The sequence below is a fragment of the Artemia sp. Qi Xiang Cuo genome, chromosome 20, assembly GCF_049724085.1.
Source record: "Artemia sp. Qi Xiang Cuo chromosome 20, ASM4972408v1, whole genome shotgun sequence".
Lineage (NCBI taxonomy): Eukaryota > Metazoa > Arthropoda > Branchiopoda > Anostraca > Artemiidae > Artemia > Artemia sp. Qi Xiang Cuo.
In genome coordinates this window covers 22,011,235-22,026,816 of record NC_142813.1, presented here as the reverse complement: position 1 = coordinate 22,026,816, position 15,582 = coordinate 22,011,235, and the positions used below count along the sequence as shown (strand labels likewise).

General features: G+C 35.3%; 1 protein-coding gene across 2 annotated transcripts in view; it reads left to right on the top strand.

Annotated features, from left to right (window-relative positions):
• Window positions 1–427: 427 nt before the first annotated feature.
• Window positions 428–15,582, top strand: part of LOC148940003 (uncharacterized) — a 139,826-nt gene continuing 124,671 nt past the window's right edge. Inside the window, exons 1-2 of one of the 2 annotated variants that reach the window (XM_089106266.1) lie at window positions 428–737; window positions 14,251–14,363. In XM_089106266.1, coding sequence (XP_088962392.1) covers window positions 638–737; window positions 14,251–14,363 — 213 coding nt within the window. In that variant the 5' untranslated portion in view covers window positions 428–637. The remainder of the gene's footprint in view (window positions 738–14,250; window positions 14,364–15,582) is intronic. The other variant, XM_089106265.1, reaches the window with a different exon arrangement.

The window sequence follows — 15,582 nt, the reverse complement described above, 5'->3', positions numbered from 1 at the left end:
GCTAGGGCACGTTGTGCGGATGAAGGATGACAGATTGCCGAAGATTGTTATTTTTGGCCAACCGTCAAGGGCTAAATGGAAGGCAGGTCGTCCTTGTTTGGGGTGGTAGGACGTCTTAAAGAAAGATTTAAAGGAAATGGGAACTTCATGGGAGGGTGTAAAAAGGGAGGCTTTGAATAGATTGGGATGGAGGAGGAGCGTGCGTAGCTGTGTTGGCCTCAGGCGGCTTGGTGCTGTGGTGAGTTGTTAGTAGTAGTAATACTAGGCTACCTAAATAATATTCCAGGGTTCAGCAATTTCGAAATTTCGGCAGTTAAAGCATCTTTAGCCAGTGTTGCTTCATAAGCTTTTTTAAAAACCGAGCATACGCAATCTTTGACAATTTTTCAGCCTTTTGTTTGAAAAAATAAAATTTTCCCTAAAAACCCTTGCTTTACCCCAGATTTCCCTAAAAATACTTATTTTTCCCCAGATTTCCCTCTGTCCCTAGATTCAAAATAAGTATCCCTAAAAGAAGTGATTTCTCCCTAAAATAGGGTAATCTGGGTAATCCCTAGAAGGGGAAGCCCTGTTTATAAGAGTGTAGATGTAGACAGCACTGTAGACGGCAATATTTGCTAAAATTTAAAAACGGATAATGGCATGGTTGATGAAAGGGACAAATCTGTCTTCTATTAAAAACCAACTTAGTACTTTGGCAAAAGAAGTTTTGGCTGATGTTGAAGAAAATGTTAAAGGTCATACAGCTTTACTTAATCCCCAACTCATCTGTATAGCCTGAATTGACTTAACAAGGTGTTGCTTAGAGCAGATATATACTGAAAATTCATTGACAATTTTATTTAGAAAAAAAACCATAGATATTGGGTTCCAGTTAGGCACTTTCAAAGGAAAAGTTGGAATTTTAGTTTAGTTACTTTTTGCTATGTTGGAAACAGCTTAGTAAAATGAAACTGTATGGATGGGTCTACAGACTAAAGTAGGCCTAGGCCTACTTTAGGTGTTTTAAAGTACTTATCTCCACACTTTCTCCCTCCAGATGACACTGACCTTTGATCAACTTTAAAAGTCTATGTTGTAAAAGTGAAACCTTGCAAAATAGATCTTCTGTTTAAATAAAGTACAAGAAATAGTTTTCAGCTTCACATTTTTGCTCAATCCTAATTTATGAGGTTTCAAAGATCTGCAAATCTGTTTCCCTAAATTTATAAAAAAAAAACCATTGATATTTTACTCAATTAAAATTTTACTCAAAAAAAAAAAGCTTAAAATTTTACTCAATTAAAGGGAATTACATTTTCACAGCTAAACACAGAAAAAAAAAACATATTACTGAAAATTAAGGTAATATATTGTTTTCTCAAAATTTCAACAGAAATTTGCATTTTTATTTGAGTTTCCTAATAAATAAGGTTTTAATTGTTATAAATAAGTATTTTTAGAATATGTTGCTCTTGAACAACTTATTTATAAACTAGTGATATGTTTTTAACCACTTTTCAATAACTTAACTAGTTTTGATAACTTTGCTTTGTGGCTACAATTCAGGGTATATATTTGCACATTAGAGGGGTATTGGTTAGTAAACTTGAAGTTGCAATACTGGTGATTATTATATTTGTAAAGAGCATAAATAAGGCATCCAGTGGTATGTTCACTTTATTTGTAAGTCAATAATATGAACTGCAACAAATTGACTGATTTTGCAATACCATCTGAGTGTTTATTTTATGTTTTGGATTCATTGCTGAAATTTTCATTTTCCTTTCCTAACCCAATTTCAAGATAACAAAAAGTAGCTAGAATTTAAACTAGAATTGTACCAAGGAAAACACTATAAAATCTGGAAACAAATTAAAAAGATTCTAAAAAACTTTCTTATATGTTTCCTAAAACTACTTCATTTTACCCTACCCTCTAATGTGCAAATAAATTCCCAAAATTATATATTTCCTATCCCTTGATTTCATGGACATTGCCTTTTTGCTGTTCAGTCTATCTGAACAAAAGAGTAGCATAATCAAGAAATAGAAAAACACATGCAAAATACATAAATTTTGCTGTATATTTGCACACTAAGGGGGGTGCAAAAAACTGAATGAAAGAACTTTTAGGTATTATGTAAATAAGTAACACAGGAATTTTTGGTTGTGTAAATTTGCAGTTTATAACATAATTTAGCTAGGATAAAGGTGAATATATCACTCTATGCCATTATTATAGTCTTTTGTAATTGAATAATTTTTCTGGGGTAAATTACATATTGATCCCTTAAATGGCTCAAAACAGCCCATAGCAACCAAAATTTTAAAAACATGTTTCTAAAGAAAAGTGGCTTGTGAGAGGAAATTGTCATTTTTAGCTGATTCAGGCATGGTAATTATTATTTTCCTTAGTTTTGATAGTAAAAGGCTATTTTGAGAACTTTTTAAAGAACTAGAAATCTTTCAAAAATCATATCAGTTTTGTAGGTGATGTCATTTTGAGGGGTTTTAGGCTCTTTTTGAAAAATTTCTTCAACTTTGTTTTCAAAACAACATTAAGGCAATTTTTTCTCACTAGACAGTATTTTTAAGAATTTGGTTACTATGGACTGTTTTACCTTTTGAGACCCCATTTAGAGCTCAAAAAGGAATTTCCTCTAAAAACAGTTGTTGAACTATAAAAGAGCAGATGAAAAATGCATCAAGTGATTTGTTCACTTTCATCCTAGCTAAATTTACTGAATTTTAAAGTTCTCCCAAGAATTTTATAGTGTTTTATTTATTTAAGAGTAGGCATAACCTTAAATCTTAGCTTAGAGTAAGTTAAGGATTTCCATCCTTGTTGTGCTCTGTGATGTCTCCTGTAGGAATAATTTTTCTTGATTTAACCATGCCGTCAATCTTTCACCATCCTTTGCCATGAATTAAATAACATTGAACCCAGTCATAGAGAACAAAGGTACCACTGTAGAGTCATTGCTCCAATAAATAAATCACTATCATATGCAGTACAATAGCATGGCTTAAATAAAGGCAGAATTAGGTTGCATATATTTTTTTTTTTTTTTTTTGCATTTACCAATGTACAATTGAGTTCTGTAGAAGGAAACATGTCAAAAAACCAATATTTACTTCACTAATATGAATAAAAATTATAATTAACACATGTTTAAGCTGCTTCCGCTATACTCCCCCCCCCCCCCAAGTGCAAATAGACAGCCCAGATTATATATTTCCTATGTATTTTGCCATGTGTCACTCTTGTTTCAATTTAATACCTATAAATTGTATCAACACTGACAAAATCAAGAAATGGAAAAACACATGTAAAATATGTAATGTGGGCTATATATTTGCACACCAGGGAAGGGGGAGAGTAAAGTATAGTGGAAGCATTTCAAAATGTGTTAACTACAAATTTTCTGCATATCATGAAATAAGAATTGTTTTCTTAACATGATTCCTTCTCAAGAGTTCCATTTGTGGATTAATCATTTTTTTTTGTCTCAAAGGCATTTTTTACTACCTTAAATTGCATTGTCCAGCAAAATAAGGAAAAAATCCTGTTGAGTTGCTGGTCAGTGATGATGGGGTGCCATTGACTCAATTGCATCCCACTCTGTCTTCCATGCTTTAACAGACCAACTTGTCTCAACAACAATCTTAAATGTGACAATGAAGAGAGCAATGACAGCAGTATCAGGAAGATTGTTCTGATGGGCTATCACTCTATTGGAGAGGTAGTGGTTGTGAACTCCAGTATCTACCCTCTTTCAAGACTACTTCTTACTATGCCCCCTTGTCATGGAGGATTCATCAAACTGAAATGGCTTTTGATAGGAGTCAGCATTCAAAAGCTCATAAGTCATTATGACATCACCTCTTCAATGCCTGTATGCAAGCTTTGGGAGCTTTAGCTTATTCAATCAAGATGGATAGTCAGGATTTTTGCATCCATCAACAGCTTTTGTTGCCTGTCCTTAGGACATATTCTATTTTATGCTGGTCACCCTTATTTAGGGGTGGTGCAACACTCATCCCAAATTCTAGCAATGGTTGCACAAGATCCTTGTACAGTTTGGTCATAACTTTGGGTGATCTGTTGTGTACAGCATGCTTGCCAAGGGTCCAGGATGCTTTGGCAAGTGCTGTTTGTGCATGTTTGTTCAATTTAGTTCCTTATTCCTTATGAAGAGCTTTCCTATCCTGTAAGACTATCAAAGTTGAATCTCCCTACACTTGTATACAGCAGAAATAGAGGGGATGCCATTTTAGCCTTCAAGTTATTGAGGGCTAATATTCTCCCAGCATTATTCCCTTCTGTTAGCACCAATTCAAGAACTAGAGGTCATCAACTAAAACTTGGCAAGCAGTCTACAACATCTAGAGTCTGTACTCAATTCTTTTCAACACTTATTGTCAACAATTGGAACAAATTATCTAATGAAACTGTTACTGCTAAATCTGTTGATGTTTTTAAATGAAGGCTAGATGCTGAGTGGTCCTCCAAAGAGTGTAAATTCAATTGGGATGCTATCAAAGATGGAGCAGCACCTGGTCATCAGTGATACTTGCATACAATTAATCATCATTCTGGAGCTCTACAAGGAGAAATTCTTAGATTGCTCCTAGCTACAATTTAAGGTAATTATCAACAGCGATTCCCAAATCTCTTCCCTCTGCCAAAGAGTCAATCTATAGTCTTGACCCAAAGGTGGAAATACGTGGATGACTTGTCAATCCTCAAAGTATGTCACAGGAATATTAAAAGTGATCCCCTTGAAATTCTATCCCATATTTCGGATGAAGCTAAGAACCTAAATATGAGAGTAAATTCCCCTAAATCAAATATAATGACGATAAATTTCTTGAAATCTATTCCTGCCTTCCTTGACCCTATCCCCCCAAATATTTCTGTGTCTTCCTTTAAATTACTTGGGGTTACAATTTCCTCTAATTTAAAGTGGGATATCCATGTGAAAGATATTGTCTGTAGAGCTAATGCGTCAATGTCTCTCCTTAAGCTCTTGAATAAATTTAACGTACCCCCCCATCCCATTCTTTAAGGATCTATACTTCCTTTGTCCGCCCGCATCTTGAATATGCTTGTCCAGTTTGGCTTCTCCCGTGATGAATCAGAAAAAATTGAATCCATTCTAAAAAGAGCCCTTAGAATAATTTTTAAAGAAACTTTGGTACCATATTCACTTCTTAAAAAAAGGCCATGCTGGAAACTCTTGAGCACAGGAGAGGAACGCTGTGCCTCCGTTTTGCAAAAAATGCAATAATAAACCCTCGCATGGAAAACATTTTCCCCAAAAGACACTCCCCATCCAGACACCGCCTGCCATGTACTGTTTCTGAACCCATCCCTATCTTGTCTCCCATCTGTCGTTTAACCTCCAGATATGAAAAAACCTTTTTCCCCTTTATTACTGATCAAATAAACCACTATTTTTTTATTTTTTTTTGTACTGGTGATACCCATGCTGGTGTACGTTTGGCTCTTCCGTTCCCTCCCCTTTTTATATACTCTCTTTTAAACCTTTTTAACACTATTTTTATCTCAATTTTTTTTTGGTTTTGTGTTAATTTGTGCCTTTTTAACTTTCTTACTTTTGATACTTTTTGTTTTTTAGACTAATGAATGGCTTTGCCTTTCTGATATTGTTGTTTTTGGCATTGTTTAGCCAGTTTTTTAGTTGTTGTGCTATTTCTATTTTTTTTTTTTTTTTTATGACCCCGAAATGCAAATTCGGTCCTTCGGAGCTTGTGATAGTCATTTTTTGGAATAAATATCTTATCTTATCTTACCATCCCTTCCTATCATATGGTGCTGCCACCTTAATTAATTCTCCCAAAGTGCATTGACTTGCAGTTCTGAATTTCAAATTCAAGTTTCCACTTATGGGCCCCTAGTGAAATCAAGTTCAGGTCTTCCTGTATGGAAGTTCTTGTAACTCATGACTCTGCTGGTCCAATAAGCCTTGAGTCATCAGCATAAAGGTTCATCTTATTTTTTACAGCTTCTGGAGTATCATCTATAAAAAAATTGAACAGTGTTAAACCTAAGATTGTTCCCTGATTCATGGCACTGCCAATTTCTGAGAAGAATTCTTGCCCATTATCTCCAAATACCTTTAATCTCTGCTTTCTTCCTGAAAAGAACTGCACCACCCATTCCACAACCTCCAGATGGATACCAGTAGCTGTTAGTTTTATCTTTGGCCAGTGATGATAGACTTTATTGAATGCTTTGGCAAAATCTAACAGAATCATGTTAACTGGAGTGTTTAGATCTAGCAACTTAGTGATATAGTCATAAGCATTTATAAGATTTGTTGCAACTGAGCACCCAGATCGGAATTAATGTTGGCTATCTGTGATCAGTTTGTTGTCAAATAAATGTTTGTAATTGTGGTATCCACAATTCCTTCAATAATTTTACCAGCTGTTGAGATAATCCTAATGGATTGGTAATTAGTGACATTATTACTACTTCCACCCTTGTGGACAGGTGTAATATTTGGACTTTGCCAATCTTGAGGAACTACTTTGGTATCTAGAGACTTTTGGAACAGTTTGGTCAAGGAAGGGGCAAGCTCCAAATGGGCCTCTTTTAAGGTATAGGGATGAACTCCACCAGGGCCAACAGACTTATTTGGATTCAATCTTTTGATGTGATAATTTGCATAGGTTGTTCAGTATTTTAATACAGCATTTTGGGCAAGGGACCATTATCTGGAGGTGTGAAAACTGACTTGAACTGCTTTTTCACGACTTTAGCTATATCTCCAGGATTGCTTACACTATTCTTTTTAACTGAGAATTCTTTTACTGAATGTCTACCAGGCTTTTAAATTGAGGCATATTTGCAAAACTTCTTTGCATTGCTTTTTGATGTTGATGCTAATGACTCCTCATACTTGCTTGTTAGTTCTCTTGTAAGGTGCCAGACTTTATTTTGCATCAGTTTAAAATTATAATAATTTACCTGTGTTGGAACATCCTTGTACCTTCTCCAGAGTTTCTTTTTTCTTTTGGATTACTGGTCTGTTTTCTCATGTGATGTAAGGGAGCATTCTTGGTCTTTATCTCCATGTGGTTGTTGTATATTTTGCAGCTGTCTGTATAAGCACCCTTTTCATATCAAGCCAAGCTTCCTCTATATTTTTTTTCAACAAAGGACCAATTTTGGTTAGTTAAATCTTGCCTGACCTTGTTGTTATTTGTAAATACATGTTTTCTAAAATTGTCTGTCTGTGGGCACAACTTTGGTCAGCAAGTATTGGTTATGTGGTCACTTGCCCCAAAAGGTGGCTCTGGTCTACACTTTGGATTGCTTCTTCATCTTTAACAAACAAGAGATCCAGGAGAGTTGGGTTCTGGCGCCCTTGGTACCTAGTTGGGAAATTAATAGCCTGATATAATGAATGCTCATGTAGGCAGCTAAAGAGTGAGTCGGTCTGGTCATCATTATTACCTGTAGCAGCATAGCTATCAACCCATGAGATTTGGGGCAGGTTAAAGTTTCCAACAATTAATACATTATGGGAAGGATAAATCATCACTGAATTTATAGCATTTGCAATTACAAGGTGAAACTTTTATGACAGGGGAAGCTTAGGCTTCTATAAATACGTTGTATAATTAAAGGATGACCCTTTTGCTCAATCTTCATCCATATCTGCTCTACCCATGCCTCATACTGAGAATCAAGTTCAAGAGTTCCTATCTTCAGGGTTGATGAGATATACAATAGAATTCATCTTCATTCAGGATTTGCAATGTTTGAAACTACCATATTATAAATCTAAGGGTCTGACTTTGTGCATCAGTAAGTGACACCAAAGTGTTCTTTGGTCTAACTTCAGTAAAAGAAAACACTTACTTCAGGCCTAGTTGACATTACAGCAGGGGTTGGCTGCAGTCACTAAAATCACTTTTTCTGACTTTTATTTTAGCATGTCACTTCTTTCTTTGAATTTGTCACTAAAGTCACTTTTTTTGGTTGCTTCAAAATTCGATTTAGCTAGTATTTATTTTAATGTGCTAGAAAGGTACTGTAAATGCATAATGGACAACAGGCTTTTACCTATTGGAAATTAGTAATGATAATATGACACAGGAATATGAAAAAAAAAGAAACAATTTGAAATTCCAAAGCACATCTTAAGTATTTACAGATTAATGTTGCAAAACTTGTGCATTTATTTTTCTTCACAACCTTTTTTTTGTGCCCTTAACCTTTATCAGTTTGACTGGCGGATATGGGGGGTAGGGGTGATCCATCTCCTTCCTGTTAGGCCTTGCATCCTTCAAATCAATCACAACAAACCCTAATAGTTAAATCTAAACTTATAGATTCTCAGTTGTGCACCATCAGTTTTTTTGTTGAAATGTCCCCACTTTGCCAAATCATGAGTCCTATTCTTTTTTCCTCCATTTGATTTAATATATTCAATGAACTGAAATCAATGTAAAAACGTCATCAAAGCAAGTTAATAAAATTATATGGGTCCTAAAATCATATGGTAAAACTGTAAGGTAAAATTATATGGGTCCAAATTAGCTGCAAATTTGTCTTCCCTGGCCCCAATTAAGCTGCCCAGAGCGTAATGCCCTCGCTTAGATGGAGGGCAAGGGCTTTCTGCCAAATTGTGAAAGAATTCTGTAAGTCTGGACCACCCAAAAAGAGAGTATAAAGAAGAAAATGACAACCCTTTATGACAAGCTCAGAAAGCTCTCTCTTTGCAGCATACTAAAATGTCCATTTTGTTTTTTAAGATTATTTGCTTTTCTGAAATTTGCATCGAAGAAGTAAAAATAGGGAAAAATACACTTCGCGACATAAAACAAATACAAATATATTTTTAAACTTTTTATTGCCCCCAAAGTTCTTCAGTCGTAAAATGGACAAAAGATACACTATCTTCTCGATAACTTTCAATATTATGCCATCCTCCCCCCCCCCCCCCGTAATTATGTCCTCCAGATCCGTCAGTGTTCAGTTGCTGAAAATGGGAAAACTAGCTTTTAAGAAAGAGTTTTATGGACAAAGAGAATTTTTTTATATTGTAAAATAAATTGTATTCTTATTTCAAAGGTGACTTTTGAGATATGGGGGGGGGGCTACAAACCCGGTTTTCCAGGTTTTTAGTCATAGATAATCAATTGTAGGCTGCTATTTTTGAATTGGACCCATTTTTGAGGGATTTTCTTAAAATCTTGAAAGCTTAATTTTGTAATTTCTAAACACTGTTTTGTTGGATTTGGCTAACAGTTGCCAATGTTGAATAAGATTCTGAATAATATTGGATTTTATGCAGGAAAATAGTTTCTTTAAGCATATTTTTACTTTTGGTTATTATTGGGCTGGGATTTGCTCTTGATTAGGTAACCATGCTGTGTGAGGTTGTACTGCAGTAGTACAATATTTTTGTTAATTTTCTGTTGGGTTCTTATAAAGAATGATAAAACGCAAAAACAAGTAAATGAAATATTAAGATTTTATCCTCCTCATCCAAAGCCAAACTGGAGGACTCTCCTGGAGGCACAACATATAAAAAAAAGAAGTGACTAGGACCTGTGCAGTCCATGTGCGTCTGTTCTGAATGCCTTTGAATAGTCACTTTCTCTCGATTGAAAAGCCACTCTTGTCACTTTTCTTGTGCATCTTGTTGCAGCTGAACCCTTTTGCAGCCTTAATTTTGTCTATTTTGGTGGTGATGCAATCTACATTATTGTAGAGCACTATCAGTCCGAATTTATGTTCAATTTGGGCATCATTAATACAACTTAGCTCTGACTGACAAGATTGGAAAGAAGAACTATTTTGTTCTTCATATTTGAATATTTTCTGCTACAAACACTGGAAAAGGCACTGGCAAATTACTCATCATCATCTGTTGTTAATATAGGGCTTGTATTTGACATGTTTACACAATAATCTCTGTAAATTGTACTGTTTACATTGTTTTGGCTAGCAGCAATTTCCTCAAGATCTCCATCACCTGCAGCCCCAGAGAGGCTGCAGGCTGTTGAGAGTTTTTTTTGACAATATTGTTGCCTTTAATTGTTAAATTAATTTCACCACCTGTCCATCTTCTGTACAGTTCTTCATATAATTTCTGTCTTTTTACACGTCTGGTTTTTGATACATTATTTCTGAATTCTACTTTCCCTTTTGTCTTAAATGGTTTCTGGATAATCAATCTCTTGGTCTTGAAGTTGGGAATAGATAGCATAATTGGTGGTGGTGATAGAGAGTTTGGGATTTCAGAAGCAATTGGATTCCTTAGACAGTGGGCATTTGGGATACAAACACTAGGTACCGTGTAATTGTTAGCTAGGTATTCATGGACAATCTGTGCATCATCAGGTTGGGTAGAAATTCTAAAGACCACTATATTTAATCTTCTTTTCTGTCTATCATGGTCTTCAAAGCTGAGAGTCTTTACCAGGCTTTCAAATAATTTACTAAGGGCTTCCCCTAGGGCAGTTGCCTCAGCTGTAACTTGGTCTTTCAGCACTTACTTGTCTGTGGCAGGACCTAAGGGCCTCTCCAGAGAGTAGGCTCTTTCTTTGAGGCTTGTAAATTTAGTGGCAATTTCAGCTTTTAGTTCAGCTTTTAAACTGGAAAAAGAGTCCTTAACTGATTCTTTGATTTTGAATCCAGGGTCTTAATTGTGTTGTCCGGACCACTCAGTGAGTTCTATATGCTACTGCCTACAGTTTTCGCTGTTTCAGAAGCATCTACACTACTCTTTTGGTTGCCCTTGCCCATGAGCCATTTCCACTCACAGCCCATTCAGTGAGTCATCTTTGTTAATATGATAGGCCATATTCGGGTTCTGAAAGATCAAGGAAATCTGCAGACAGCCATTGCTCACATGCATCACAATTCATAGCATTAGAGCTTACATTCAGATTATCTTCACATGCTTCACACTTGTCCATACCCTTTACTGGGCTAATATGTTTCAGTTTGCTTGCTGTATCACAATATTAGCAGTGCTCAAATCCAGAATAATGTTAATTCACTCAAATCCAGAATGCTCAATACAATGTTAATTCGCTTGTTTATAACTAAATTCCACTAAACTATAGATTTTTTAGTTTTATGGAAGGAGTTGTCATAAAAACTGTGAAGGGGTTGTTCAATTGAAAATTAAAATTGCCCTTTTTAAGAGTCAAAATTGATTTTAGGACTAGCAACCTCTTATTTCCCCAAGGACATCTGATAACAATTTGAGATAGCCATTTTGTTCAGCATAGTTAAAAGATCTAATAACTACGCTTCTGGGGAGACAAAGCCCTCATCCCTCCCCACAGCACTTAGGGCAGGGGCTATAAGCTGTGCAATTTGTCTGTTGTTTATATATAACTTTTGTTATTAGGGTAAATTGGTATGTTTTACTCTTGGTGTCAAAAAGGTCTCAAGGTATCAAGGTGAAGCTTTTAGGGAATATTGAGGGATTGTTGAACTAAATCCAAACCCACGTTGTGCATGCAGGTTGTAAAAAGAGCAAATCTCTGGAATGGCTTAGGACATTAAGTTGAAACTTTCAGGGGATAAACTTTGATAATGATCAATTGACCAAAATGTGTGCATGCTGCTACAGCTACTACAACTGTTAATTCTACTGTGACTGCTACTAAGGCTAAGGGTATTAAGAAATTTCAGGGAATATTTTGGCGACTGATGAATAAAATCAAAACACACTATGGGCATGTAGGTTGTTAATTGGGTGTATCAGCAATATTTTAAAAACAACACATAATATTAAGTTGAGACTTTTAGGATATGTTGAGGGGGTGTTGAACTGATGAAAAGGCGCTGTGTGTGTGTGTGTCTTTACTAATGTTTCTATAGCTAATCGATTACTTCTACTTAAGTAAGGGCATTAAGAATATTAATTTTATGAAAATCTTGAGGGGGATGTTAAACTAAATTAAAACATAGTATGTGTATGTGAGTTGTCAAAAGCAATCATCAGCAATATCTCAGGAACAGCTTAGAGTATTAAATTAACACTTTAAGGGGATGTCAAAATAACAGAAATGCTTAGTGTTAAGTTGAAACTTTCAGGCCATGTTGAGGGGGAATGTTAAACAAACAAAAGGCACTATGTGAATTCTAAAGCTACTACTACTGAGGCTAAGGGTATTAAGCTAAAAATGCCAGGGAATATTTAGGGGGATGTTTGAACTAAACAAAACCATGCTATGTAAATGTAGATTGTTAAAAGGGCCTATCAAAAATATCTTAGGAGCAGCTTAGAGTAATAAGTTGGAACTTTCAGGGCAAGCTGAGGAGGATGTTACCTCCTCACTATCAAAGGATCTATGTGCATGCTATCACTTTTGCTACTACTGCTACCATTGAGGCTAAGGGTATTAAGGTAAAACTTTCAGGGAGTGTGTAGGGGGATGTTGAACTAATTCAAAACCTAGTTATGTGCATGCAGGTTGTCAAAAGGGTATATCAGCAATATCCCAGGAATATCTTAGGGTATTAGGTTGGAACTTTCAGGACATGTTAAGGGGGATGTTAAACTAACCAAAAGGCACTATGTGCATACTACTTCTACTGCAACTGGTATTATTACTACTATGACTGTTACCACTACTACCATTACTGCTGAAGCTAAGGGTATTAAGGTCAAACTTTGAGAGGGTGTTGAACTAAATTAAAAATGCTATGTCAATGCAGGTTATCAAAATGGCTGTAACAGCTTTATACCAGGAATGGGTTAGTATTAAGTTGAATCTTTCAGTGTATCTTGAGGCCCAACCAGAGGGTACTACATGCATGTTGGTACTACTACTTCTACTGTTACTACTATTAAGGCTAAGGGTATGAAGAGGAAAATTTCAGGGAATATTCCAGGAGAAGTTGAATTGAATCAAAACATACCATGTTTAGGCAGGAACTCACAAGGGTGTATCACCAATATATCATAAACAGCTTAGAGCATTAAGTTGAAACTTTCTGGGGACGTTGAACTAAAAAAAATGCACTATGTTCATACTACTACTAATAAAGCTATTACTGCTACTAGTACTACTAATACTAAGGCTATTTGGACTAAATCAAAATATGCTATTTCTACCCAAGTTTGCCATAAGGATTTATTTGTAATGTATTAAGGACAGACAAAGGTAAAAGCTTTTTGGGCATGTTGAGGGTCATCCCCAAATGGGGTTGGAGTAGGTTGTAGGTGAGGACTTAGTGGAAATTGAAATTTCTTGGGAGGGGAGGGGTGTAATAAGATTTGAATAGATAGGGGTGGAGGAGGAGCTTGTGTGTAGCTGTGTTGGCCTCAGAGAGGTTGGTGCTACTGTGACTTTTTTTAGTTGTAGTAGTAGTAGATGTTAAGGGCTAAAATGGGAATTTGCAAAAGAAGAAATCGGTATATATGAAAGAACACAAAAAGATACATTGGATTGTGTGTTCATCTTCTACTAGGCTATCCAATTAAAAAAAAAAAATGTTACTCAGCCTGGTGAATAAAACTTTCACAAGTGGGTCCAAGGCTTAAATTGTGCCAAGGGAAGATCTTTTAAAGTATCTACATCTAACCCATCCTTTTTCGAACGGCCCTAACCTTTTGCAAACTTGCATGAACTTTGTGGTATAAAAGCAAAAATTAGAATTAAATCGGCTTAACAACGCTTCTTGACTACTAAGGTCCCCATGTCGGTCCTGTACTGTGTTGCTACTGCCAGGTTCGATCTCGGGGTCTTGTATTACCAAGCTAAGGTCAAACCCACTGTGCCACTCCAGGACAGCTGTTAATATGGCTGAAAATCCTACTTGAATCATTTGAATTACATTTTTAAACCTTTAAGTAAATGAAATATAGACTCTTGTCAAAATTATGTCAAAATTTGTTTTTTTTTTGTTTTTTTTTTTACAGAGTTCATGCAATAGTCAGAAACCTGTATAAGTAGAATCTTGTTGTATTAGTCCAAATTCAGAAAGATTTCTAATTGGTGATTTATTTGCTGTCCAAAATATATAAAAAAATCGTGTTCAGCTTCCATTTTTAAGTATCCAGTGCAATTCTGACTTTTTTAATTTCTCTGGGAAGGAAATATAAGAGAAAAATACATTTTTGACTCATTGGATGTATTTACGCAAATCTTTCTTACTTTAATACGGTCCTTAAAATTTTGCCCACAAAGAAACAAAATTATGGACTTACTGCATTTTGATTCTGGATGCTTGTGATATTCTTTATAATTAAATTTGTACTTTCAGAAGTAACGTTAGAAAATCTAGAGGAAGAAGGAAAAGAATTGGACAAAGCAGTGAATAGAAAGGAAGATGAATGGTCACAGCTAGAATTGAATGCCGGTAGTGGATGTTCTCAAGTAGGCTGAGTCTATCTTTTTTATTTCCATCGTTGCTTGTTTTTCACATAAGTTACTAATCTAAAATTTTATGCTTCAGTAAAAGGTATACTTACACATAGGAGATAGTGCTAAAGTATTGAAAAAAAAACAGCTGCCATAAGCTCCAAAAGAGCCAAGCTAAGGGCTAAAAGATAGTTAAGTTATATTTATACCTACACCATTTTCTAAAAAAAAATGCCAAAGATGATAGCCATTTATCGATTAAATAAATGGTTAGTCACAGAAGAAAATGATTGATATTCAGGCGGGTTTTCGGAAAGATTATAATGCAATAGATCAGCTCTTTGTTTTAAGTGTGTTGGTAAGAAAATATGCTAGAGGGAGAAAACAAAGGCTGTATGCAACTGTTCTGGACCTGAAAGGAGCTTTTGAGGAAGTAGTAAGGGAGTTACTTATAAATAGTATGTTACAATTAGGATTCACATAGAAGTTTGTTAAGATTTTAGTAGCAATGTATAGCGTAGTTGGAAAGTAGTTCGAGTTCGAAAACAGTTTTCTAGAGTAATAAATAGGGGGGAAATGTCTAAATGGTAGTCCATATACCCTTATACAAATTTTGGAACTGGAACTGGAAATTCAAATAGAAGTTTTAAGGATGGATGCAGTTTGTCACTTAGGCTATTTTCTTTGCTTGTTAATGCCATAGAGTATAACTTTAGTAATAAGGCAGCACCTGTTGTGGAATTATCAGATAAATCTTTGTTTGCCCTTCATTTTGCTGATGATATTGTATTGGTAACAAAAAGTACGGTAGTAGTGAATTGCAGACTTTTAGACTTGCATCTGTAGTATTAAGAATGAAGAAGCTAAGATTAAATACTGGTAAGTCAATTGTAGTAGTATTTAGGAATAAGATGGAATTTAGAAAACTTTATTGTGAATGAATCGAAAACATTAGGTGAATTTTCATACCTAGGGTGCAGGGTTTAATCAAATTGTAGATGGGGTAGCCATATTGATCTAGTGGAGAATATAGGACTAAAGGCTATGTGGACTATATTGAGAAGTGGTTTAAGAAATATAAGCCTAAGCAACATTGAGTTAATGAAGAAGATTTTCAATAAGTTAAGACCAGTGTTTAGTTATGGTTGTGAAATTTGGAAATTCCAAAATAGGAATAAGTTAGAAAGGATTCAATTATATTTATATAATAAATTTTTGGGTCTAAGCGATAGGT